Genomic DNA, 23,747 nt, shown 5'->3' with positions numbered 1-23,747 from the left:
ACAATCAAAGGAAGACAAGTCACTGATCAAGTGAAATATGTGGACAGTGCAAAGACAGAGAATAGCAAAGATGAGGCTAAGATATCTGGGAAAGTTTCCTGGAGAAGCAAATACTTAAGTTGGTTCTACACAGGTTTGTTTCTTTGCTACTTTTTGCCGAACAGAAAAAGAAAGGACAAAGAAAAAAAGAAAGGCAAGATGCTGTGAAGCTTTTTAGCTCATACCTTTGAGGCACAACTTCTGAAATGATTAAAAGTAAATTAAAACTGCCCAGGAACTCACTGGCTGCATATGATTGTCTTCCCACTGGGAAGCCACAGCTCACTATTTCCTGGCCGGTCTTTTTTGTATTATGTAAACGTGTAAACACTAACCTTTTTTTTTTTTTTTTTTTTTTAAGTTGTTGAAAAGAACACCGATTCCTTCTGGGCATTATTTTTCAGCACAAAAAAGAAACACCAGAAAAAATGAATAAAGAGCAGTTGTTATTTTGCTCATGAGGGCATTTGCTGTTGATCTATGAAGTCACAGAGATTTCATGTGTTGGCATTTGCAGGCACAGTTGGATATGGTTACTTTGTCAAAATAATCTGTAGAGGGTATTAATTGTGAGTCAACTGATGATCATTTTGCAGCTTAAAAGCATTTATTATCTTCTAGGGTTGAGGTTTCTCTGGTTTGGGGATCATGGGCAATTGAAATTATAGTGTGCACAGTCTAGACAGTGGAATGTAGTGGGTAAGCAAACAGGCTTAGGTAACAGATGTAGCTGGAGTGAGGAGCGGAGACCTGCCATTTATTCACTCTGTGACCTTGAGCAAGTCACTTAACTTTTCCAAGCCTTAGTTTTCTCATTTGCTATGGGGATAATATTGGCCTAATGGGATTATGATTAGGCTTAAACAAGATAAAAGCATTGACTAGATTATAGCTATTTATCATCATCATTATCATCATCATCATCATCATCATCATCATCAGTAGTCTTTCTTTCATCCTTATTTTTTTTTTTTAAGTAATAAAAAATGTAATGGCTTTGGGGGATGAATTTGTCTTTGTGCTCTCCCTTGTATTCATACCAGCTTCAAGCTGGGGATGATCTTTTAGAGCTTCAGTTCTCCCCTAAAATGACACAGTCTCAGGAGATTGAAGGGATTTATCAGGTTAGCCATATAATTTATGGAACCGAACAGGGCATCATCCCAACCCAGTATTTGTGCTAATCTTGCCTCTAGCCTTTGCTTAGGTACTGAAATTGAAAAAATCCAGTATGGACCTCCATTGTTTATTCCTATTGATCCCAGTTCAGATTTTTGTAGTTAACAAGAGCAAGTTGAATTTTTTTTCTAACATGTTTGCAGGCAGTTATCGTGTCCTCTAATTTTTCTCTTTTCTAGCATTAATAGCCCCAATTCCTTGAATAGTTCATCAGCTGAGACTATATCTACCCTCTACATGACCCTGATTTCTCTTTGGATTTGCTTCAGAAAGCCAATGTCTATCCTCTTAAGTGTTTCCAGAAATGAATGCAGTATTTCAGACTTCTTAGGGTCGGGTACAGAGGCTCTGTTGCTGGATTCTCATCTTTGAAATTAATAATCTCAGTTGGTAATGATTTCACTGCTGTGTCACATTTTAGATGAAATCGTTTTGAAATATAAATGATAAATTAGGCAATGACAAGAACCACCCATACCATAGTAGTGGAACAGATATGAAAAGACATGTCTTTTTTGCTCATTGATCCACTCAAGATAAAAAAGAAGAATCCTATTCTTGTAGCTTGTTTATAAGTAGATACCACGTTCCAGTAGCTTTAATTACTAGTTCCTATGATGATATGAAAGGTGGTTGAAAGTAATTTAGGTTTATCTATTATTATCTTGTATTTTAGCTGCATATTTTAAAAATTTTTTATTTAAATTCAATTAATATATAATGTACTATTGGTTTCAGAGGTAGAGGTCAGTGATTCATCAGTCTTATATAATACCCAGTGCTCATTACATCATGTGCCCTCCTTAATGTCCCTTAGTTTGTTTCCTGTGATTAAGTGCCTCTTACGGTTTGTCATCCTCTCTTGTTTTATTTTTTTCTCTCTTCCCCTATGATCCTCTGTTTTGTTTTTTAAATTACATATATGAGTGAGACCATATGATAATTTTCTTTCTCTGATTGCCTTATTTTGTTGAGATTTTTTAAAAAGTCAAGTGGCAGTTATAAGAATCAAAATCTATGCTATATTTGTGTTTGGGTGAATTGATATTCAAAGACTATATATGTATCTATGTGATATATAGATTGATAGACTTTGGCTTGAGGATAGTATTTTTCTCTTCATCTTTGAGCAAAATTTACATAATACTTTAGTTCTCATAGGTTATTTTGTTGAATCCTATTGCAGGATAACTATACAGATACCTTTATTTAAGAAAAAAAAAATGTAGCCCTGATTGCAATATGTTGGTGAAGTATTTTCAATTTGAGGATCAGGGGGGAATGTATTTCCTGGTTTTATATTTATATCTGCCTTAGTATCCTGTGAAGCTCTGCTACTTTTATCCTTGGAGTCTGGAATATAGATAATCTTTGGGTTCAAAGCTTCACAGAAAATGTGTCCTAAGCAATTGGTTTAACTAACCTTGGGTTGGGCTGGCTGGCAGTTTGAGAGAGTCACAGTTCAACATTACTGATGTGGGCAAATGTAGTGATTATTTAACTAACAAGCCAGAGTGGTATAGAGAACCCACTCTGCTGTGGAACTAAAACACAAATTTTTTTTTTTTTTTTTTGCATTCCTCACCTGGTTCTTTGTAAGTATTTTACATGAGCTGCTTTTTGTATTAGCAGTTGGAGGAATTCCCTTGATTTAAGGTGAAGACTGTGTAGAAGCACAATCCAACTAGAGTTTTTTTCCATTTTTTAAAATGTCAGGCTGGGTACAGTGTGGGGGTATGTTTGATACAGAATTTCAGCTGGAGGAAGACAAGCTGAAGAGAGTCAAAGGAGCATGAGGATATGAGAATTGTTTTTGGTGTTGGTTTTATTTGTGAAGATTTGAGAATTTGCAGGGTAAGAGAAAGTTGGAATCTTGACTATTCAATTAAGCAGCAATCGTGGGTAATGAACACAGACTCCTGTTGTATCCAAGTAGGTATTCATTAGCTGGGGCACTGTGATTTGGAAAGATCAGTGGGGTTGCTTTGGGACCAGGCCCTGCCACTTCTAGTCAAATTCACATAACAACGGTGGGTTATGTCTTGCAGTGTTTCATTTTAGAAAGAGGGAAGAGTTTGTCCAGCAACCAGGCATTAACTTGAGAATTAGGATGACTAAGGAAGGCTCCATTCTTTTTCTTTATTCCAATTTGTTGATCCAATTAGCTGTGTTTGTCTTGGGTCTGTTATAAAGAACCATTTGGAAGACAACTCTGGTACCTTAGAAAATTCTTAGAAACAACTTAAGGAGTTGAAGGTGGTAGAAATATACTGCTTGAGGGGCACCTGGGTGGCTCAGTGGTTGAGCGTCTACCTTTGGGTCAGGTCGTGATCCTGGGAACAAGTTCCGCATTGGGCTCCCCGCAGACTGCCTGTGTCTCTGCCTCTCTTTCTGTGTCTCTCCATGAATTAATAAATAAAATTAAAAAGATATATATACTAATTGAGAAATATGCTATTAGTCTTATTTCTTATAAAATAAGCTGGTTCTTGTGGCCAAATAACAGAAAGGAGCGGCAGAGTTTGCTGGTCTAGCCTTAGGATGTTCTTCTAGTATAAGTTAGTCTTAGCAAATGACTGCCATCTGAATGATGGAGATGCATTCTTTAAACACATGGAACATTCATGTTAGCCATACAGGAACATTTTTTTAAGGAGCCAGGAAAGGGTGAGAAAAACAGTTCACCCAGAACTGTCTTTTGCTTAGAAATAATCAACATTGATACAGTGCTGTCAACTTGGTTTCCCCCCAACATTACTTCATTTGCTTAGGCAACAACACTGGTGTCCTTGATACCCAATTGTATAGGTGAACAGACAGGATCAGAAAGGTTAACGGCTTCAGATCCAGGTTTCCCAATGCTCGTTGCTGTTCCCTGTCTGCTGTATCCTGCTGTCTCACAGGAGAGGGTCTGTTTATGGCTGAGTTGCAACTCCACTGGAAGCCAAGCAGGCAAGGACAGATGCTGGCATTTTCAGATAGGTATTTATTATTAGGCTTTGCCTTGTAATAATGGTTAAATTCTGCCTCAGGCATGCCTTTTGGCAAGGTCAGGGCACGTATAAAGCATTTTTATAAAGTTAAATTCCTGTTGGGAGGCTTTTAAGGTTTTTATATTTTAATGAAGTTATTAAAATGAAAGTTCAGACTTGCATAATTCATAAGCATTCAATTCACTGCCTCTTTTAAAATCTCTGCCCCTAAACTATTTTTTAAACATTTTAGTGAAATTCTTAGATAAAATATGAACACAACTTTCAGTTAAGATTAAAATAGATTTCTAATTATAGTAAACTACAGCTTTACTGTAATATAATAGGCTCTTTAAGCTAGTTTCATTTATAATGTTTTCACTGCATGCAAAGAAGTTACTATAAAAACCAAGGTTTTTTTTTAAAGAGTATTTTCTAAATATACGCTTTAAGTTGCAACTTTAATATACATGGCTTTCAAATGTTTAAGTAATTTTATAAAGTGTAGAAATTGAGAAGTTCTCTTAAATGTTGGTTTTGACTTTTGTAAAGGTATACATTTTTACCTTCTCTTTTAGTGACTCAGATACTTTCAACTTGGTATCAAAATAATGCTGCTGGATTGAGTGTTTTAATGGATTCAAACTCCTGCAAAGATAGCTGATGATGAAAATCTACCAGCTAATGACCTAATTTATTTTTTGTACTCTTTGCAATCAATTGAGGTTGTCTTTTTAAGCAACACGTTTTTAGGTTTTGAACTGAGGGTAATTGCATCTTACTTTAAAATCCTTTCTTATTTAGAGGCATGATGAGACTGTATAAATGTAGTATTTTAGCTTTTGGCAACAGGAGCCAGTAGTAGAAGCAGCAGCAAGGAAATTCCAGGAACATTTTAAGAAATGGGAAATTTCCCCCATTTTTTTCTGCCATTTTTGATGTAGGACCTGTTTGTATTACAGGGGTGTTGATGCATTGTCTGCTTTTTTCCAAAAAAGAGAATTGTCTTATCTTTTTTTTTTTTTAAAGATTTTATTTATTTATTTATTCATGAGAGACACAGAGAGAGAGAGGCAGAGACACAGGCAGAGGGAGAAGCAGGCTCCATGCAGGGAGCCCGACATGGGACTCGATCCCGGGACTCCAGGATCACACCCTGGGCCAAAGGCAGGTGCTAAACCGCTGAGCCACCCACGGATCCCCAAAAGTTGTCTTATCTTACCTTCATTTATGGCATTTGATATTAACTTGGAAGGAACTGACATCATTGCTATATTATATTCCTATCCAGGAGCATGTTATTCTATTTATTTTAAAGTTCTTCAGGTCCTTTGAAGTTTTCTAAGTTTTCCTCCTAAAATTATGTTTATAAGGGGTTTACTAAGTATATCATGATATATCCAAACAAAGGGATGGTAAGCAACTAGTAGAAGTAATGGTACATCTCTCTGCATACTGACCCCAAAGGATCCATTTTATATTTTTAGGTGAAAAAATATTAGAGAATGTTTGATATGATTCCATTTTTTGTAAAATGCACGTATTCATGTGAATGAATAAAGCAGAAAAGGAAATCTGGAGATGAAATTTCAAATTGAAAAAAAAATAAATTTCAAATTGTTTCCTTGAGGCAGGTAGCTATCTTTGAATGGGAAAGGATTAGAAGGACTGGTTGGGGGACTTATTTTTACCTCACACATTAAAGTAAGTTGTAGAATTATGGGTTCTTTTGACTTCCTAAGTTTTTCTTATTTACTTTTTTTTTTTTAATTAGAGAGAGCTAGAGAGAGTGCAAGCAGGGGGAAGGGCCGAGGCAGAGGGGGAGGGAGAAACTGAAGCAGGCTCCCCGGTGAGAGTGGGGAGCCGGGGCTTGATCCCAGGACCCCAGGATCGAGACCTGAGCTGAAGGCAGATGCTTAAACTGAGCCACCCAGGTGCCCCTCTTCAGCTTTTCTATTATTTTATTTTATTTTTATTTTTATTTTTTTCTTTTCTATTATTTTAAAACTAAAAATCTAGGGAAATATTGTTAATTGTACTATCCATGAAAGCATTTGTTTCCTTAACTAGGATATGAAAGTTCTTATGAACAAATGGCAGTTATAATATTGGTCGATACCTACGAAAGCTCAGTTCCCTGTGTATATGTAATTCTACCAAATATATTGTCACTAAATATATATTCAGATCCCTTTGGCTCATGGAGGACAATTAATTACACGGTCATGTTGTTGGCTGAAGTCAGTTTGAAATCTGTATTTCTTAAGTTACTCAACTGGTTTGCTTTAGTTTTGAGTAAAAGCAGTCACTGAGGATATTAATAATACTTATTTCATATTTTCTCTTAAAAATTTTATTTATTTATTTATGAGAGAAACAGAGAGAGAGAGAGAGAGACAGAGACACAGGCAGAGGGAGAAGCAGGCTCCAAGCAGGGAGCCCGACGTGGGACTCGATCCCAAGACCCAGGATCACGCCCTGGGCTGAAGGCAGATGCGCAACTGCTGAGCCACCCAAGTGTCCCTACTTATTTCATATTTGCAAGTTAAAAACTTAATTTCTTTTTTAAAAAATATTTATTTATTTATTATTTATGATAGACATAGAGAGAGAGAGAGAGGCAGAGACACAGGAGGAAGGAGAAGCAGGCTCCATGCCAGGAGACCGACGCGGGACCCGATCCCGGGACTCCAGGATTGTGCCCTGGGCCAAAGGCAGGAGCCAAACCACTGAGCCACCCAGGGATCCCAAAAACTTAATTTCTTAAACATATAAAATCATTTATTTATAGAAGAGAAAAATTATAAGAAGCCTCCTAGTTTTCCAGGGATTACCAAGAATGATATATAACATAAGTTGGGTCATTAGCAATGTAGAAAGGCAACCAGCAGCTATGGTCTCTAGACTTCTTTTGTAAGGATTTAGTCTATAGAGCAGTGAACAAGTAAGATGATGAATCATTGCCTGATCTATTCATGCTGGGCAAAAGATGTGACTAGTGGACCATTTTTGTCTTCTTCACTGGAAAATGTCTTTATGTCTGTCATTGAGGAATAACTGTAGTGATGTGTACATTCCTGGGTCACTCTTCCTTTATCCCCTGGAAATAGTCTGTTTCATTTTGTGTGTGTGTGTGTGTGTGTGTGTGTGTGTGTGTGTGTTTTCTACTGGAGAAATGAGGGAATGAGGAAGAAAAATGTGAAAATGATAGCTAAGAATTTCAACACTTACATTTTGTTCTGATTTTATTGCTTAGCTATTTCTATTATATGGCAACTATGTAATGCCAAGAGAATTTCATTAAGTGAAAACACATAAGTCAGATCAATTAGAAGACGAAGACAAAATAACCAGTTAGATTGACAGAATTTGCAAGTTCATAACTGGTTGTTGAACATTGTTGGAGAACATCGAGGTCTGTTCCCCTAATATGAGTGCTAGAGCCTCTGAGAAGGCAAATGTAAGTAGAGACCATCTCTGCTCTCCAAGTAGCTCATGGTACAACAGATGGCAAAACTGTAGAGGTTGGGGGGAAGGGAATAGAATGATAAATTTATAGTGGAGATCAGGAACACAGGATTAAGGGATGATGTACAAACAGTATATTGTAGCCACTTTTACTTCCAAAAGAATCAAGTACAATTTTTTTTAACGATTGTTTTTGAGATTTATTTCTTTGAGCATAGTTGTCACTGTTTAAGACTAGATAGTATTTTCCATTTTTTGCCATCTGTTGTAGGCATAAAGGGAATCTGGTAGCCTCATAAAAGAGAAAAATGGTATAAATATTTGCTATATATTTTTCATAACCTTATTAGAAAAATACTATCAGATATGGATAATGAAATCCTTGAGGCTCACCAAACGTAATTTAAAAAACAGGAATATTTTGGGGCTTTAATCCTGGCAACACAATTACCTATTGAAAATCTAACCTTCCTGGGGCACCTGGGTGGCTCAGTGGTTGAGCATCTGCCTTTGGCTCAGGTCATGATCCCGGGGTCTGGGGATCGAGTACTCCATCAGAGTCCCTGCAGGGAGCCTGCTTCTCCCTCTGCCTGTGTCCCTGCTTTATCTCTGTGTCTCTCATGAATAAATAAATAATTTTTTTTATAAAAAAGAAAATATAACCTTCCTTATTCCTTTCTTGTATAGTTAATGTAGAGTAGAGAATAGAATGACCAATTCAAGGATGCAAATATAGTCATTCTGGGTTGGATTACTGAGATATGCAGCTGTGGGATCTTTTTCTGATGGTTACTCATGGAAACACATGGGATCCTATAAGACAATAACACCAAATAAAGATTTAGAGATGTCCCTTCTTAAGCCTATCACTCAAAGCAGGTTTATACATTTATCTCAATGTATTCCATATCCTAGAGTAACAGGTTTTGAATACCCAGCTGCAAAGAAAATTTGACAAAGAATTTTTGAGTAGAAAGCTGCCTTTGAGATCATTCTGAATGGCCCGCCTTTTATGTGTTCTCTTTCAAACATCAAGGTCCCTTGCTAATTCTAGTATTGTGGGATGTGAAAACAGGTAGGTATTACCCTAGCTCTACCTGTCATGATTTTCAGACTTTAATCATATGTCTGCTCAGCTTTCCTTTCCCAGACTACAAAGTCCCAGTCTTTTAAGCCTGTCCTCACATATAGCCCCTTCATCCCTCTGTTTTAACAACTTCCCCTGTCAATTGGTCATCTAACACCATCCATATTTTTCCTAAGGTGGGCAGCCATAACTACATGTATTCCACACATGGGTGAACTTTAGTCTGTGACAACGGGCATTTTTTCCCCTCTTGTATTTATAATAATTCCATGACAACGCCAAGCCTGTTTGGTTGTAGCTGTGTACTAGGTGAATGTCTTCAGTGGATGGTTCTATGTAACTTTTTTCTTGTTTTATTATTGACCCTATTATTTTCTACTAATTTGATTTTTTCCCCTTTCTTTTCACTGTATTTTTTCTAAGCTTGCCAATACTGAAGCTCATCTAACATACTTTGGCTTACTCAGCCTAGCAAGATCTTTTTATTTATCCTCTGATCTTAGATTTCAATGACTGGAAGCATTTCTGTTACCTTCAAAATTGAGAGTTTCAAGGTGACTGGTAAAAATGTCTTAGTACAAACCTCTTTGGAACTGACTATTTCTACTTTTCCATCTGTTGATTTTTCAGCTGAGCTCTATCTTCCTAGTAAGCTGTCAATTGCAATTCTAATTTCATCAAAGTTACTTAAATTTGATTTTTGACTTCTAGAACTCCGTAGCACTTGACAAAGGGGTAATAAGATTTTGTATTATAAAATCATATTGCCCCATTCTCCCAGCAATATTACACAGTGTCTTCCAGAATCAACCCTTGATAAAATTGAGCCATAGGTAAAATTTTTTAGTCTTTCTCTACTACCTAATAGGCACTCAAATCCCATAGACTTGGATTTTCTTCCATAATGTGTAACATCTTTACACCTCTACCAGTGATGTAGTTGAAACTACACTGTTTTGTATCTCATCTTCTTTAGTGTGCAAAGACTCAATTACTAAAATAACATACCAATCTGTATACAAGAAGGAAATAGAGATGGTCCTTCTAGCCCAGAAATCTGTTAATATTTGTTGACCATTCTTAGGTACTCATTGATCCTGTCTTTGCTGTCCAAGTAACTAAAAACTAGTTAAAAAGTCAACCAACTAATTTATATTAGTGGCTTCCATGATGGAATTTTAGTTTGGATTTCAAGGAATTATGGAATTGAGTAGAATTTTTGACTATGCTCAAAGTGTAGCATGTAGTCAGCCATCTGTTCTCCAGGTTGAACCTGGTGAGAAAGGATAAGGACTTAGAAGTCATGTTTTATTCATGGAGTCTGAAGACTGCTTGGGTTGACATCCTAACTCTGCCAAAATTAATTCTGTAACCTTGGGAAAGTTATTTACCTCTTCAGTTCCATTAATAAAGTAACATTAAAAATAATATTTACCTCCTAGCATTGTAATGGGGATTAAATCAGTTAACATATATAAAGTGTTTGGAACAGTGGCTCACATTGTGCGATGTAAATGTCTGCTGTTATTTTTACTTGTGTACCCAAGGATGGGCACAATGCCTGGTAGAGAGTGGGTATTCAAATGATGTTTGTTAAATGATTGGAGATGTACCTGCTGGCTAAAGGACTGACTTAGGCATTTTTGTGTTAACTGTTCTATACTAATATGTTTCAGCCTATCTCTCATTTCTGGATTTCAAATCTAGCCCACACTCTACATCTGCTCTTCTCCTTTTATCAAAACCACTGTTAATTCTTCAGACATAGCATTTCTGTCCATTTTTTGGAACTGTGTTTGGGTCTCAACTTGCATTAAGCTTTGATATAACCCTTTGTAATAACTCAATTTCTGTAATGGTCCAGTTTAAAGATATGTAATTCTTTTTTCTTAGATCAATTTGTTCACATATTAGGGATTCAGATTATTTTATCAATATTATAACTAAGCATTTTGAAGTGTCATGGAATTTTATATTGTAACATTCAAGCCTAAAGTTAGGGTGAAACTTTTGACATCACAGCCAACTTATTATGCATATTCCTGTCCTGTTAGCTCAAGATGCTAGTTTATTTGCATATAATTGCTTGACCCTGATATCATGGCCAATTAATTTGTATATCCCTATCTAATTGGCTCAAATAAGTTTTTGCTACTTTATATTTGTTGGCTCAGGTCCCAGCCTAGTGTCTTTTAGCTCAAATCACTTGAGTTCAGAGTGGTTTATCTTTGTCATGCTTTCAGCATGGATGGAAAGGACAGATAAGGGTGGCGGTCATGAATGTATAAAGGAACAATCTACTGCTTTTGTCTTTCAGTAGAACAGACTGAAGAAGACAATAATTTAGACATGTGGACAAGGTATTTCTCAAGAAAGAGGATACTGGGCTGATAAAATAAATAGAACTTCTTATTTAAGGAAATTCCATTATATAAGGCAAAGTATCTATTTTACCTCACTGACCAGGAAAAAAATTCTAACTTGGACTTTGGCTGGCCTGGACCTCAGCTAAAGTTATGTAACATTTAAGCCTCTACTTAAGAGTTTTCTTCTAAAGTTTTTTTCTTGTGATAGAGTTGACCTATAACATTTATAAGTTTAAGGTATACTACATGTTGATTTGATACATTTATATACTGCAGTATGATTTCCTGCCTGGCTTCCGCTAATACTCTATATGCTTTCAATAAAGTGTTATTTTCAAATTTAAGGTGCATGAGAATAACATGGAGGACTTTAAAAACACAATTTCCAGGTTCCCACCCCCTTTATATTCAGTTATAGCTTGGTCTGAGGTAGTCCCTGAAATCCTAAATGTTAACATTTACAATGGGGTGATTCTTATGTAGGTAGGATATCATCTCTTCATGTGATGTGATACTCTACCTACCTACCTACCTATGCCTGAAAGAATGACCTACCTCTGTTCATTCCTGGTTTCTATGTGGAATCAAGTGGTTCCCTGAGGTTGGGTGAGTTGCTTTTTCCTGGGTGATTTCAAACTCTATTTCTAGAACACTAGAAATGAGAAGACATACCTATTTAAAAATTGTATCTTAACAGTGTGTATGTATGAACGTATGGAGGGCTGGGTGGGGTAGGCAGGGTAAATCTTACTGGCTTAGGTCTTAGTTGCCTCAACCACATCCTAGCAGTCTGCTACATGGGGATGGTGACTCCTCTACCACCACAAGTCCCCTTTCTTCCTTATCTCCGTTGAGTATTGTGGCCATTTATGAATTATCATTGCCTTTTCCCTTGGGGGGACATAGATGCTTTAGGGGGAATCTCTCCTACAGCCCTGACCCTTTGCTTCACACAGTGTAAATTCCATAGTGATAAGACAGGACTGGGGGTGACCAGAAGGAAACTAGGGGTGGGGCTTGGGGTGGAAAGTAAAAGGGAGAAAGATGATGAGCGCTTTCAACTACATTTCCTCCAGCCATCCCTTAGGATGTTTCTGACCTGATGCCATCTCATAGCCACCTCTCTCGCTCCTTGACTTTCAGGAGACTGTTGGAATAGGTGTTTATGAGACTTTAGTTCTGCATCTGTATTTTTCCAACACCTTTTTATTGACATGCTCAATGTGCTTTTGTTGTTTTCTTTACAATTTAGGCAAATACAGCCCATATCAAAGAGGCAGGATTGACAGACTTCTTAACTCTTGTCTATTTGCCATGGTTTCTGGCTGTACAAACCACTCAGAAAATTTTCAAGAGGACTATGAGTCAGCTGCAGGGAAAGAGGGAAATGGAATGGTCTTTGAGACATTCTGCATTGGGAATAAGAATCTGGGCTTTGGTCCCAGGTATACCATCTACAAGCTGCTGACTTTGAAGGTCAGTGAAGTCAAAAGCAATTGCCAGTATTGAACAGCTCCTATGTGTCAGACATGGAGCAAGACGATCTATGTACATTATCTCATGCCTCTAAGCTCCAATTTTCTGAGAATATTACGTTCAGAAAGTACCTCAGAGGTCTATCATGAAAACCACATGTAAAAAACAAATTAGGAAAAGATTTCTATGCTAGAAAGTGTTCTATAACAGTGTTATAATTACATAAGTGTTAACCTAAATCTGAAAAATAAATTTTTTTTGAGAAGTTTCAATGTAATTGAAATTTAAAAGCCTCTATTCCCTTCCATTTTGCTGATTCAGAATTTTGGTCTTCTCCAAACAGCTATATCCTTAGAATACCAAAAAATTTTTGATTTGTGATAGAAAGCCCAAATGAACTTAGTCTTGAACTTTCTCATTTAAGCCGTATTTACAAATCTTTAAATTTCTGGTATGACAATCCCCCTCCAAACACACACACATGCACACTCACATGCATACACAGAAAACGAACAAAAACAAAAAGTGAGAAAAGTAATTGTTGTAACATCAACAGAAACAAGAGGCTCAGTTAGGAGCAAGGTATTTACTCCATGAGAGTAACTTGAGAGTCTGCACAGGTGTAGATTTGAATCTTAAAAAATACATAGCTCAAAAATAGAAGACCTACAACCTCACACCTTTGAGAATCTTCAACTATTCTAATGCCTTAGATCTCTTAGACTTCTATGCTGCAGACTGAATGCTAACATCCCCCGAAAATTCCCATGTTGACACCAAATCCCCGATGTGATGGTGTTTGGAGGTGGGACCTTTGGGGAGTGATTTTGTTATGAAGGTGAAGCCTTCATGAATAGGATTAGTGCCCTTATAAAAGAGTTCCCAGAAAGCTGCCTTCTTCTGCCATGTGAAGACCCAAAAATAAGATAGCCACCTATAAACCAGGAAGCAGTTTCTCACCTAACACTGAACCTGCTGGTGCCTTGATCTTGGACTATAAGAAATAAGTTTCCATTGAAGACACTCGGCTTATGAAATTGTTATAGCAGCCTAACTGGACTAATACAGTGTTCATAGTCTTCCCCAGTTTTCACAAAAAATACAACATTTATTTGAAGAGAAATTTACTCTAAGCACACAGATGTATGTATAAGAGGCTGTGAAGATACTGGGAAGTCGTTACTAGGCAGAAGGCTTGATTTTTCTTTTTCCTTTCCTCCAAGTATGGGGCAAAAAACCTGACTTGTGGGCAGTCTGGGTGGCTCAGTGGTTGAGCATCTGCCCTCAGCCCAGGGTGTGATCCTGGGGACCTGGGATCGAGTCCCACATCGGGCTCCCTGCATGGAGCCTGCTTCTCCCTCTGTCTATGTCACTGCCTCTCTCTCTGTGTCTCTCATGAATAAATAAATAAAATCTTTAAAAAAAAAAAAAACCTGACTTGTTTTCTACTCTACCAATTTACTCCTGAAGGACAGTCTTGAAATCTGCAGGATTCAAGATTTTAATACAAATAGAAACTTCAGAAACTCTAGCTGTTGCTCACAAATACTTGAGAATTGGAATATTAAGCATGTAAGTGCAAAGGTCTACTGTAGACATGCGAATGGACCAGTCAGGTTTGTCCTATAAGAAGAGTTGGAATTTGCATGATTTACTATTTGGGTAGATGATAGAAGCAAAATCTTTATGCAATGCATTTTAAATTTACATAGTAGAAAAGAAACCCTGCAGTAGAGTAGTAAGAAAAATTATTTAACATTTTTCTTTTTTTCCCCAATATTTCTTGTTTAGTTCATTACCCTGTCTTAATTCACTGTTTGATCTGTGTAAAACATAGGACTGCTAATCTCATTTTGCCTTAATTGACCAGCCAATCCTATTAAACTTTTCTTTTATCCTAGTCAAGTAATTGATTAAACTGTTCATTGGTTGCTTTCATATTTTGCATATTTAGCCAACGATTTCATAAAGTCACTAATAGAAATAATTACAAGAATATTTAGTGGGCACTTAGGTGTGCCAACTTCTGTACATTGTTTCTCACAGCACCTTTATAAAAAAAAAATCCTATTACTCCCACTTTATACATAATGCAACTACAGCTCAGAAGTCTAAATAACTTGCTCAATGTCAAATTGCCAGTAGTGGTAGAGTGGGAATCAAACCCTAGTAAAACAGCCCACTTTGGTTCTAAGTAACTAGCCATTTCTGGCAACTGTTGTTAAACATTTGAATTACCTGGGATGATCTCATTATATAATTTTGGTCTCCTCGGACATAGGTCAAATTACTTTGAGATAGACCATCCAAGTGCTTAAAGTTATTTTAACGGTAAGTAGGTTAGACAGATTTGAAATGCAAGACTTGTTTTTCCAGGCCATAGCTCCTTTGTAAATAATTCATTATTCATTCAGCAGCTATGTTCAGTGCTACCAGTCACTGAGGGCATTGTGAGAGATATAAATACAGAGCAGAGTCTAGTGAGAGAGAAGGGTGATGTTTGAAGGGTGTAAACAAACTGCTGTTGGCATTTAAAAAAGGGAAAGATGTATTCTATCAGGATGGATCAGAAAAGACTTCAAAAAGCTCTGCTTTTTCCATAGCACTCATCTCCTGGCATGCTAGATGCTAATTTATTGGTTCCCCGTCTCCCCAAATTAAAATGTAAGCTACACAAGGGTAAGGTTTTAAGTCGTTTTGTCCACTGATATAAATCTAATTCCAAGAACAATGCCTAACACAAAGTAGGGAGACACTATTTGTTCAACAAATGGAGAATATAAGACGTCAGCTTGGCCTAAAAATGGATAGTATTTAGGCATTGTTTGAAGGAAGAGTTCCAGGTGAAGGAAATTATTTAAGCAAATAATGGAGGCAGCAAATTATACAGTCTGAAGAACTATGTGCTAATTTGATTAAAATATAAAAATATAGTGGGAGATAGTCTGGAGGGATCTATGATAGGTAGACCTGAATGATTGACTTAATTTCACAGGCAAATGGATCCCTTGAGATTGGGAGTTTTGAAATATCCTTAAAATCATTCCAGGTAATTGCAGTGTAGGGGTAGATGCAGGGTGTACAGATCCCAAATCTAATATAATCTTAGACCCTGGCAAAACAGCCACTTTGATTCAAATAACTAGCCATTTTAGCAAATGTAGTTTGACATTTGAAAATAAAAGGAACATAAAGAAGGAAAAAATCCATAGGAAATGATGAATACTAAATTAGATATGACCTTTGGCCTTGCCCCTTTCATGTCACAGTGTTAGCAGAGTGGGTGGTAGGAGTCCTCCCGCAGCCTTTCCTCCCCCTGTAACCCCACCCCCAATAACCTGCCTACATGTGGAAGTGATTACAAGCTACATTACATATATTCCGCTAGACCCAGATTTCCATAACGAAATCTCAGAAATGCCTGTAGCCACCCAGTTGCTGATAAACAAGAAGAGATGAATGATGGCTGTGAAGTCAGAGACTCAGACTGTGACTGACAAATTGTGACTGAAATACCAGGGATCATGGGAACTCATTTCTAGGACCTTGGAAGAAGACAAAACAAATGAGGGCCCCTGATGTTTCATTGGCTTCATGGTTAAGCTGCCTCTGGAACTCTGTTAAGGGAATACGATGAATTGGAAGGAAGATTAGGGGTATTGGACGCAGGCGATGAGGTGGTGGTTGGTGTGGGAGCTGGGAAAGGAGCGCAAGAGGCAGGATACGAAGACACCATGTAGAATGGGATTTGGCCATTGAACCAAAGGAAAGAGAGGTCAGAGTTGTCTGAAGTCGTACCTCAGGTACTAAGTAGTATCTGGGAGTGAACTGTTCTTAAAGTTGAGACTTTCTCCGGACAGTAAATGCTTTTTTGTTTTAGATTTGAATACCCTACATTTATTAGATTACTGACACTCAAATGATCACAGCTTTGGCCAGTGAAAGTACCTTTGGGGTGGCTTCCAAGTCTTTTGACATGACCCTTGTATTCTTTGGTAGCTTCCCTGCTTTCTGGTTAGATGAGCTGTTCTAGGCCTGTATACTTCCTGCTATTTCTCCAATAAGTACCAGGTTCTTTCAGTGAGAAAGCATATTTTCAAGCCATATCTGGTGCTAGAGATGCTGGTTGCCCTTGGATCAGTCTTTGTTTCTAGGCCTTGTTAGTGGACAGAATCAAAAAAGGTGTATGTGTATACACATATACATTTATATCTGCATATATTTTGCATCTTAGGCACATTAAATTTTTTCCCTTACATTTCTAGAGGAAACTGCTCATTGCTTTAAATTTGCTCTGTTATTCTTTAAGCAGTGAAAGCAGTAGGTTTTTATTTTTTTATTTATTTTTATTTATTTATTTATTTATTTATTTATTTATTTAAAGCAGTAGGTTTTTAAATGGGGTCTTTGTGACATGAATTAGTGTAGCTTTCCCAGGCAACTTATTTATAAAGAGAAATAAACTTCAATACCAGAATTTGGTTGACAAATTAGTAGTTCAGTAAGTGGAAACTCAGCTTTAACACTTTTGAGCTGTTATGCTCTAGAATATAAAATGACCCATGCTGCATTAGGATGACCTTTTGAAGTTTGCAATATTTTTATTAGAGAAAGCACTGAATAACCAGTAATATTGGTTCTAATTTACAGCCACAAACAATGACAACTGTAGTCTATTTATGATGACCTTGTGGCATATAAGGAAAACTTCTTATGCTTTAATAATTTACTATATAATTAAAATATAATTATACAGAAGAGAAAATTTTTAAAAATTCCTATTCAGCTGGGGAAATCCTTCAGTTGACTTAGCTTTTGAGCAAGAGAACACTTTAGAAAAAAAAAAAACAAGTTTAGATTATATAGAACTTTAAATCTAAAAGTCTCCTCCATCTCCAACATAAACTGTAGAAATAAATGTGTTACTTTGGGGATCCATCCTCAAATAGATTTTGTTTACTTATATTTTAAATGCTGCATCTTTAATAAAACAGTATTACTAAAAACTATGTTAGACTATCACAATCCTAATAAATAAGTCTTAGTTAAAATACCATTTTCCTGTCATGGGTAAATTTTGGTTAAAAAAACAAAACACCTCACAAAAAAAACCCAATGATCATAGGCATTGCCTTTTACAGGAGAAGAAAAAAAAAGTCCAGCTTTCAATGCTGTAGAACTAATTATTGATACTCTGGCTGTGAAATGGGAAAATAAATTTCATCTTTTATGCCAATTCCAATAAATTGAGAGTGGCTTCTGGAGCACTGTGTTGGGATGGGTTCTGAGACCACTTCTAGTTCTCCATGGGAAGGGAGCTGTGCTCAATAAGGAGTGGGGAGTCGCAGCATGTGTGCTATGCATTTGATATCCATGATGAAACAACATTTAGAAAAGCCCAGTACACATCAGTCTTACCAGATAAGCCACCCACGTCCATCTTCTTCAGGTTCTTTGCCTCCAGAATGACAACAGTCAGCTTGCCAGCAGTTGGGACATAGCGAAGGGAGAAGCAAATATCGCCCAATTTCTCTTGCTGTGAAAACCAGTAAGAGACCATAAGTAACTTTTTGAACAAAGGTAAATATCGTTTGTACACATTCATGGCAAATTCCTCAGGAGGAGGATTAGGACAATTAGAGTGTGAAAACTCTTAGGTTCATTGGCATTTACCCAGTGGTCTTTCATTCACTGCGGTATGAAGAGTGATTGTAACCCATTCCAGTTTTAAATAGCTCATCTATACTTTATCATTCATCAAAATATATCCATAATTCAACAGTTCAGGAAATGAGACTGAGATGACTTTTTTAGAAACTCTACTCTGAATAGCACTGCAATGCTCTTGGCAAAATTTCATGACTTTATTAAATAGTTTTGAAAAGAGCCTAACACTCCTTTAGTAGAATCAACCTACCTAAATTTTTGTCGTTTTACATTTCAGATAGGATTATATCTAATAATTTATATTTAGATTTTTGGAGAAAGGATTGGTATATGTGTTAGACTGAATTTTTTTCAAGATTTAGCTCTTCCATTTATTTTTAAGTAAACATTACACCCAACATGGGGCTTGAACTCGCAACCCTGAGATCAGGAGTCTCACGCTCTGCCGACTGAGCCAGGCGGGTGCCCCTGGACTGAATTGTTAATGAGAAATTCCAAATTCCTAGTAGCCAAAAGGCAGCAAGTAAAAGTTTTTCAGTCTTACTCATTTCAAGTGAGATCCAACTTTTCCCCCTTATTCTAATATTTGTACAAATCTAAGCAGCATGTTGGAAAATTGAAATAAACAGTAATACAGTGCATCTCCTAGCCCCTCCTGTTGTTTCATGGTCATCCTGATCCAAGAAACATTCACAATCCTATATCTCTGGCATTTCTGAACATTTCATTCAGGGTTTAAAAAAATGATATAGAGAACTTTGACTTTTTTCCAGAAAGAAATATGGGTTCTTATGCCATAAATGTCTTACTTAATAAATTAAGAACCATGATATTGTTCAACATGAGAATTCTTGAATTCACATTTATAAGCATGAGAGTGGGCGGGAGGCTGAAGGTATCTAGATTGCTTTCTGATACAAGGAATTAGGTATATGGCAAACTAATGTTTATTTCTTAGAATGTGCTCCCCCTACCCCCCATAAAAAAGTGAATTCTGATTCCAAAGATGATGGTTATGTCAGACTTCTGCAGATAGGCTCAACATAAGAATAAGGTGCAGAAGGCCTTCTCATGTTACGTTCTTATTAGAACTATATCTAATAACCTCATGTATATGTTAAATCAGCCCGTGTCCCCAGTGTGGAAATAATCACCTAGATATAATCTAACAATTTAAGGAAATATAATTTCTTTTACTGGGTATTCATTATATCCATCTGTAAAAAAGGAAAGGGTATGGGGCACCTGGGTGGTGTGGTGGGTTAAGTATCTGACTCTGGATTACAGGCTCAGGTTGTGATCTCAGGGTCATGAGGTGGAGCCCAAGCAGGGCTCCACACTCAGCGGGGAGTCCCCTTGGCACTCCCTCTCCCCCTCCTCTTCTGTCTCTCCCCTGCCCTGTGTGCTGTGTGATGTTCTTGCTCTCTCAAAGAAATAAATCTTTAAAAAAAAAAAAAAAGAGGAAAGGGTATCCGCTCTGTTCTGATTTTTCTATAGCTGAGAAGTTACCATTCTGTGTGTGGTTGGGGGTGGGGAGAGGGTCAGGGAGAGGGATAGATTTTCTGCCTAAGTAATGCTTTATTGAAAATATCACCATGTGTGTTTATAACCCCAGTTCTTTGATTCTTTGAGTCCTCCCAGCACTTTACCCATATATCTATTATGTCACTGAAGACTCCTGTTTTTGTTTTATTGTGCACACGTCTGAATTTTCCCACATGACTGCAAACTCCTTGAAACTGGTCCTTGGCTGAATTACCACTTTACCATGCATTTCAAAAAGTAAATGGAATTATGAAAACTATCCCTGGTTTGATTTATCTAGGTCCTCTCTCCCTTCCATTAGTGTAGATAATAGTTACTTAATGGGCTAAATTCCCCCAAAGTGCCTACTTACTCCCTAGGAATTTACACATGAGGAGAATCTAGTAGAGTGCATTCTTTTTCATGGTCTTTGAAAATACAGAATGGGAATAAATATCACAAATTAATACAAAGTGTGGACAAATTCATCTGAACCTTATAGATTTAAATGAACAAAATTGCAATTCAAAAACACTCACTAGGAGGAGGGTTCTTTTTGCAGGATTCTATCTTTTTGCCACAATACCCTCCCTGGGAAACTCACTCTGTTGCAGAACCAGGTTACTCGAACCATTCTAGTTAGGTAGGCATTTTAGACACGACTGTTCTCTTTTAAATGGCCTCTCTCTATAGCCCACAGTTTAAATCTATGATTAATGGCATCTCAGCACCATTTTCAGATTTACACTTAACTCCTTAATTTAGGAACCTGAATGTATAAAATTTCACATGCCTATAAAATTGTACCTGGTATGCTAAAATAAACATGTATTTTTATACTAATCCATTGAAGTTACTTTGCAGCGTTTGAAAATCTTAGTACTTCTGTATCTATAAGCCATTTGAAAGCTAATCACTATTCTGGAATTTGTGTTCTTTGTGGCATCAAGCAGGTAAACAGAAACTCATTCTCTAGAAAAAGGCAAAGAAAGTATTCAGCTCATATGAACCTTTGTCCTATGAGTTATATTTTTTGAGTTGTAAGGATCTAAGGTAGAAATATATATTTCATTTTTCTAATTCTTTAAAAAACAGCTTTAATGATATTATAAAACAAAATTTCAGAATTTGGACAACCACATGCTGGTTTGACTCTTGATTAATTGGGTTTAGGACATTTCCGAATATGATTGCGATGTGTTTTTCATATGTTGTGGATGAGGTGGGAACCTGAAATTCTCGTGAAGCAAACAGAGCAAGGATGTGCGTCATGGGGAGGCTCTGAAACCACCCTCCTAGGTCCATGTCTGGCCGAGATGCACTGTGCCGACGACCCCTTCTGAAAATGTGTTCTCCTTGGCCACAGCTGAAACAAGCCTTGGGTCTGAGGCTTACATCATAAGTGCGTGTTGTTACTTCAGAATCTTAGATTGAGATGCTCATACTGGTATGAGGTGTGGGAAAACAAGTAGTTTCTTTCCTTCTAATAAGTCTTTCACTGAACTTCTGTGATTGGATGAATATGTGCTTCTCTTCTTGAGTCTTGTTCTAACATCTGAAGGTTTTACTCTCTTGTAACTTGCACAGAAGGACTGGAATGATCTGAGAGCTTTATGGACAGTTTCACATCAGCCTCTCAGTTCATAGTTTTCACATGTCCATTTGCAAGAAAGATGGTTGGGTAGCAATATACTCCTTTCATAGCAAGCCCTTTTATGTGTATCACTTTAAAGTTCGAGAAACCAAGATTTTCAATATTTTTTTTTTTTAAAAGCTTTCTTTAGTGGGGTTGTGGTGATGGGAAACTGAAGTGGTCCTTGGAAAACTTACGTAGAAAGATGATCCCCAAATCTACATCTCGGGATCCATACTTCTCGACAACTCCATCTTGTTTTCTCTACAACAGCCCAGTGAATTACGTACCGTCTTGCCCCTTTTATACATAAAGAGTCTAAGCCTCAGAGGTTACATACGATTACATAGGCATCTCATTGTGGGACTGAAGCAAGGTCCTTTGACTCAAAATAATGAGTTTTCTTTACTATCGGACTGCCATCTGGAATGACAAACTAATAGTCCAACTGAGCACCCATTCAGATATTTCACTCTCACTTTAAATTCATGTAACTGGTTGTTTAATCACCAAATCTTCCCCTTGCCTATTCTCCTCTCCAACATCCCTTTCTGTCAGGGTGACTAAGTAATCGGTTTCCAGTGACCAATGTTCCTTCTATTGTCCTTTAGTCCTTCAGTCCACAGATCTTGACATTTGTCAATGTCTCCCTAATTAGATTTTTAAATTTTACTTAATTTTTCCCTATCATCCTCATCAATATGACCTCTACCCTCATCACCTCTACCTCTGCTATGACTTCTGTCTCTTCTGTGATACTTGGCACTGTCACCGTCACTGCCACCACCTCCATCACTTCACTTCCACTTTGTTTGAGATCAAGCTCTAAACACATCTGTCATCTTTTTCCTGCAGCAGTCTGAGGAAGGATCTCATCAGTCATAGTCTCTCCAAAGTCCAGTGTAGACTGTATACTAATGCCAGGCTAATCTTTTGAAAGGTCCAGACCCATTTTTTCCTGACTTTTAAGAAGCTCTGTACTTTGTCTCTGCCCCAACTATCTAAAACTTCTTCTTCTACTTTACTGTGTGCTCAATCTTCAGGATATATTTTGAATCTGACCTCACCTCCCTACTTAAAGGCCCCTCACTCCACTACAGGCAGAGAGACCAACCCTCTTGATTTGCAAGAGACTATTGGCTTTAGCCCTAAAAGTCCTGTATACCCCGAGAAGCCTCAGACCCAGGTAAACTGTAATGATTCATAACCTTAAGCCTGGGTTCTCGTTTCTGGCTTAGACCTCTATAGTAGCCTCCTAATAGCCTTTCTGCTTCCACTCTTGCTCCTTTCTAGATTCTTTCTCACCCACTGGGAGAGTGATCCTTTTAAAATGGAAATCTGATCATGAGTTAGCCTTACTCAGAGCCCTTCCATGTCTTCCCATTTGACTTAGAATAATCTGTATTCCTTAAACAAAAAGATCTATGTGGTATGACCTCCACCTCATATTGTGCTCCTGATCTTCTTCTCAAGACGTGCTAGGCACACCTCTACCTCAGGGCCTTTGTTTTTGGTGTTCCTTCTGTCAGCGATATTCTTCCCCCAGATACCATCATGGATTGTCCCATTAGTTTGTATAGCTTTCTGCTTACATGTCACTTCTTTAGAGTTTTTATATGGCCATCGTATCTAAAGTCCTATCTGCTTCTAAACATACACACTACCTTTCCCTTTGCCCTGCTTCTTTTTCATCTGAGCACACGTTACTTAAAGTTCTATGATGTTTGTGTATGTTTTCCCCACTAGAATATCAGGCCTACAAGAGAAGAGAAGTGTTTTTTGTTTTTTCCTGATTGATTGTTATGTTCTAAGCTCTAGAATGGTGGCTGGCACAGAGTCAAGGTCCGTATATGCCTCTTGAATGAATAAATGTAGCTTGCCTTCTATCAAATACAGTGAGATTGGTCCCCACGTCATCCTCTATTGCTACAGGTGAAGTTCTTCAGGGAAGTACACACAGAGATTTGCAAGTGGGAAGTTTATTGTGTTGTGTCCTTTGGATCAAAACTTGTGGGCGAGTGCAGGAAGCAGAACTGCACAGATAGAAAAGTTGGGCTGTGATGTAGTCCTATCAGAGGTCTCAGCCAATCCTATGGGGAGCTCTGGAGCTAGGATAGCTCTTCAGATTAAGTACTGAATTCTTAAAAGGGGTGAAGTTTTTATGCTTCTGAATCCACCAGTCATTGGATGTGGGCTGTCTCCCACTTCTTGGGCTAGGGCTCTCTTCTCCTGAGGGTGATGTTGAGAAGAAGGAACCCAGTTATGGGCCACCAGCCATCAACACTCTTGGCAGCCAGTGGAATAAATACCTTGTTCATAAAGATGGTGCAAGATTG

General features: G+C 37.5%; 1 protein-coding gene and 1 long non-coding RNA gene across 9 annotated transcripts in view; one reads left to right on the top strand and one right to left on the bottom strand.

Moving 5' to 3' along the window:
• The window catches only part of SYT1 (synaptotagmin 1), a 541,941-nt gene that overhangs the window by 78,230 nt on the left and 439,964 nt on the right, over positions 1-23,747 (bottom strand). For all 3 annotated transcript variants that reach the window (XM_025439372.3, XM_035698794.2, XM_049094044.1), the window contains one exon: positions 18,006-18,123. In XM_025439372.3, the coding sequence (XP_025295157.3) occupies positions 18,006-18,123 (118 nt within the window). The remainder of the gene's footprint in view (positions 1-18,005; positions 18,124-23,747) is intronic.
• LOC112654769 (uncharacterized) overlaps positions 1-23,747 on the top strand; it is a 312,057-nt gene that overhangs the window by 87,354 nt on the left and 200,956 nt on the right. The gene's annotated exons all lie outside the window — the stretch shown is intronic.

The sequence above is a fragment of the Canis lupus genome, chromosome 15, assembly GCF_003254725.2.
Source record: "Canis lupus dingo isolate Sandy chromosome 15, ASM325472v2, whole genome shotgun sequence".
NCBI classification, from domain to species: Eukaryota; Metazoa; Chordata; class Mammalia; order Carnivora; family Canidae; genus Canis; species Canis lupus.
The sequence above is the reverse complement of the archived record's forward strand: the minus strand, read 5'-3'. Positions and strand labels throughout refer to the sequence as shown.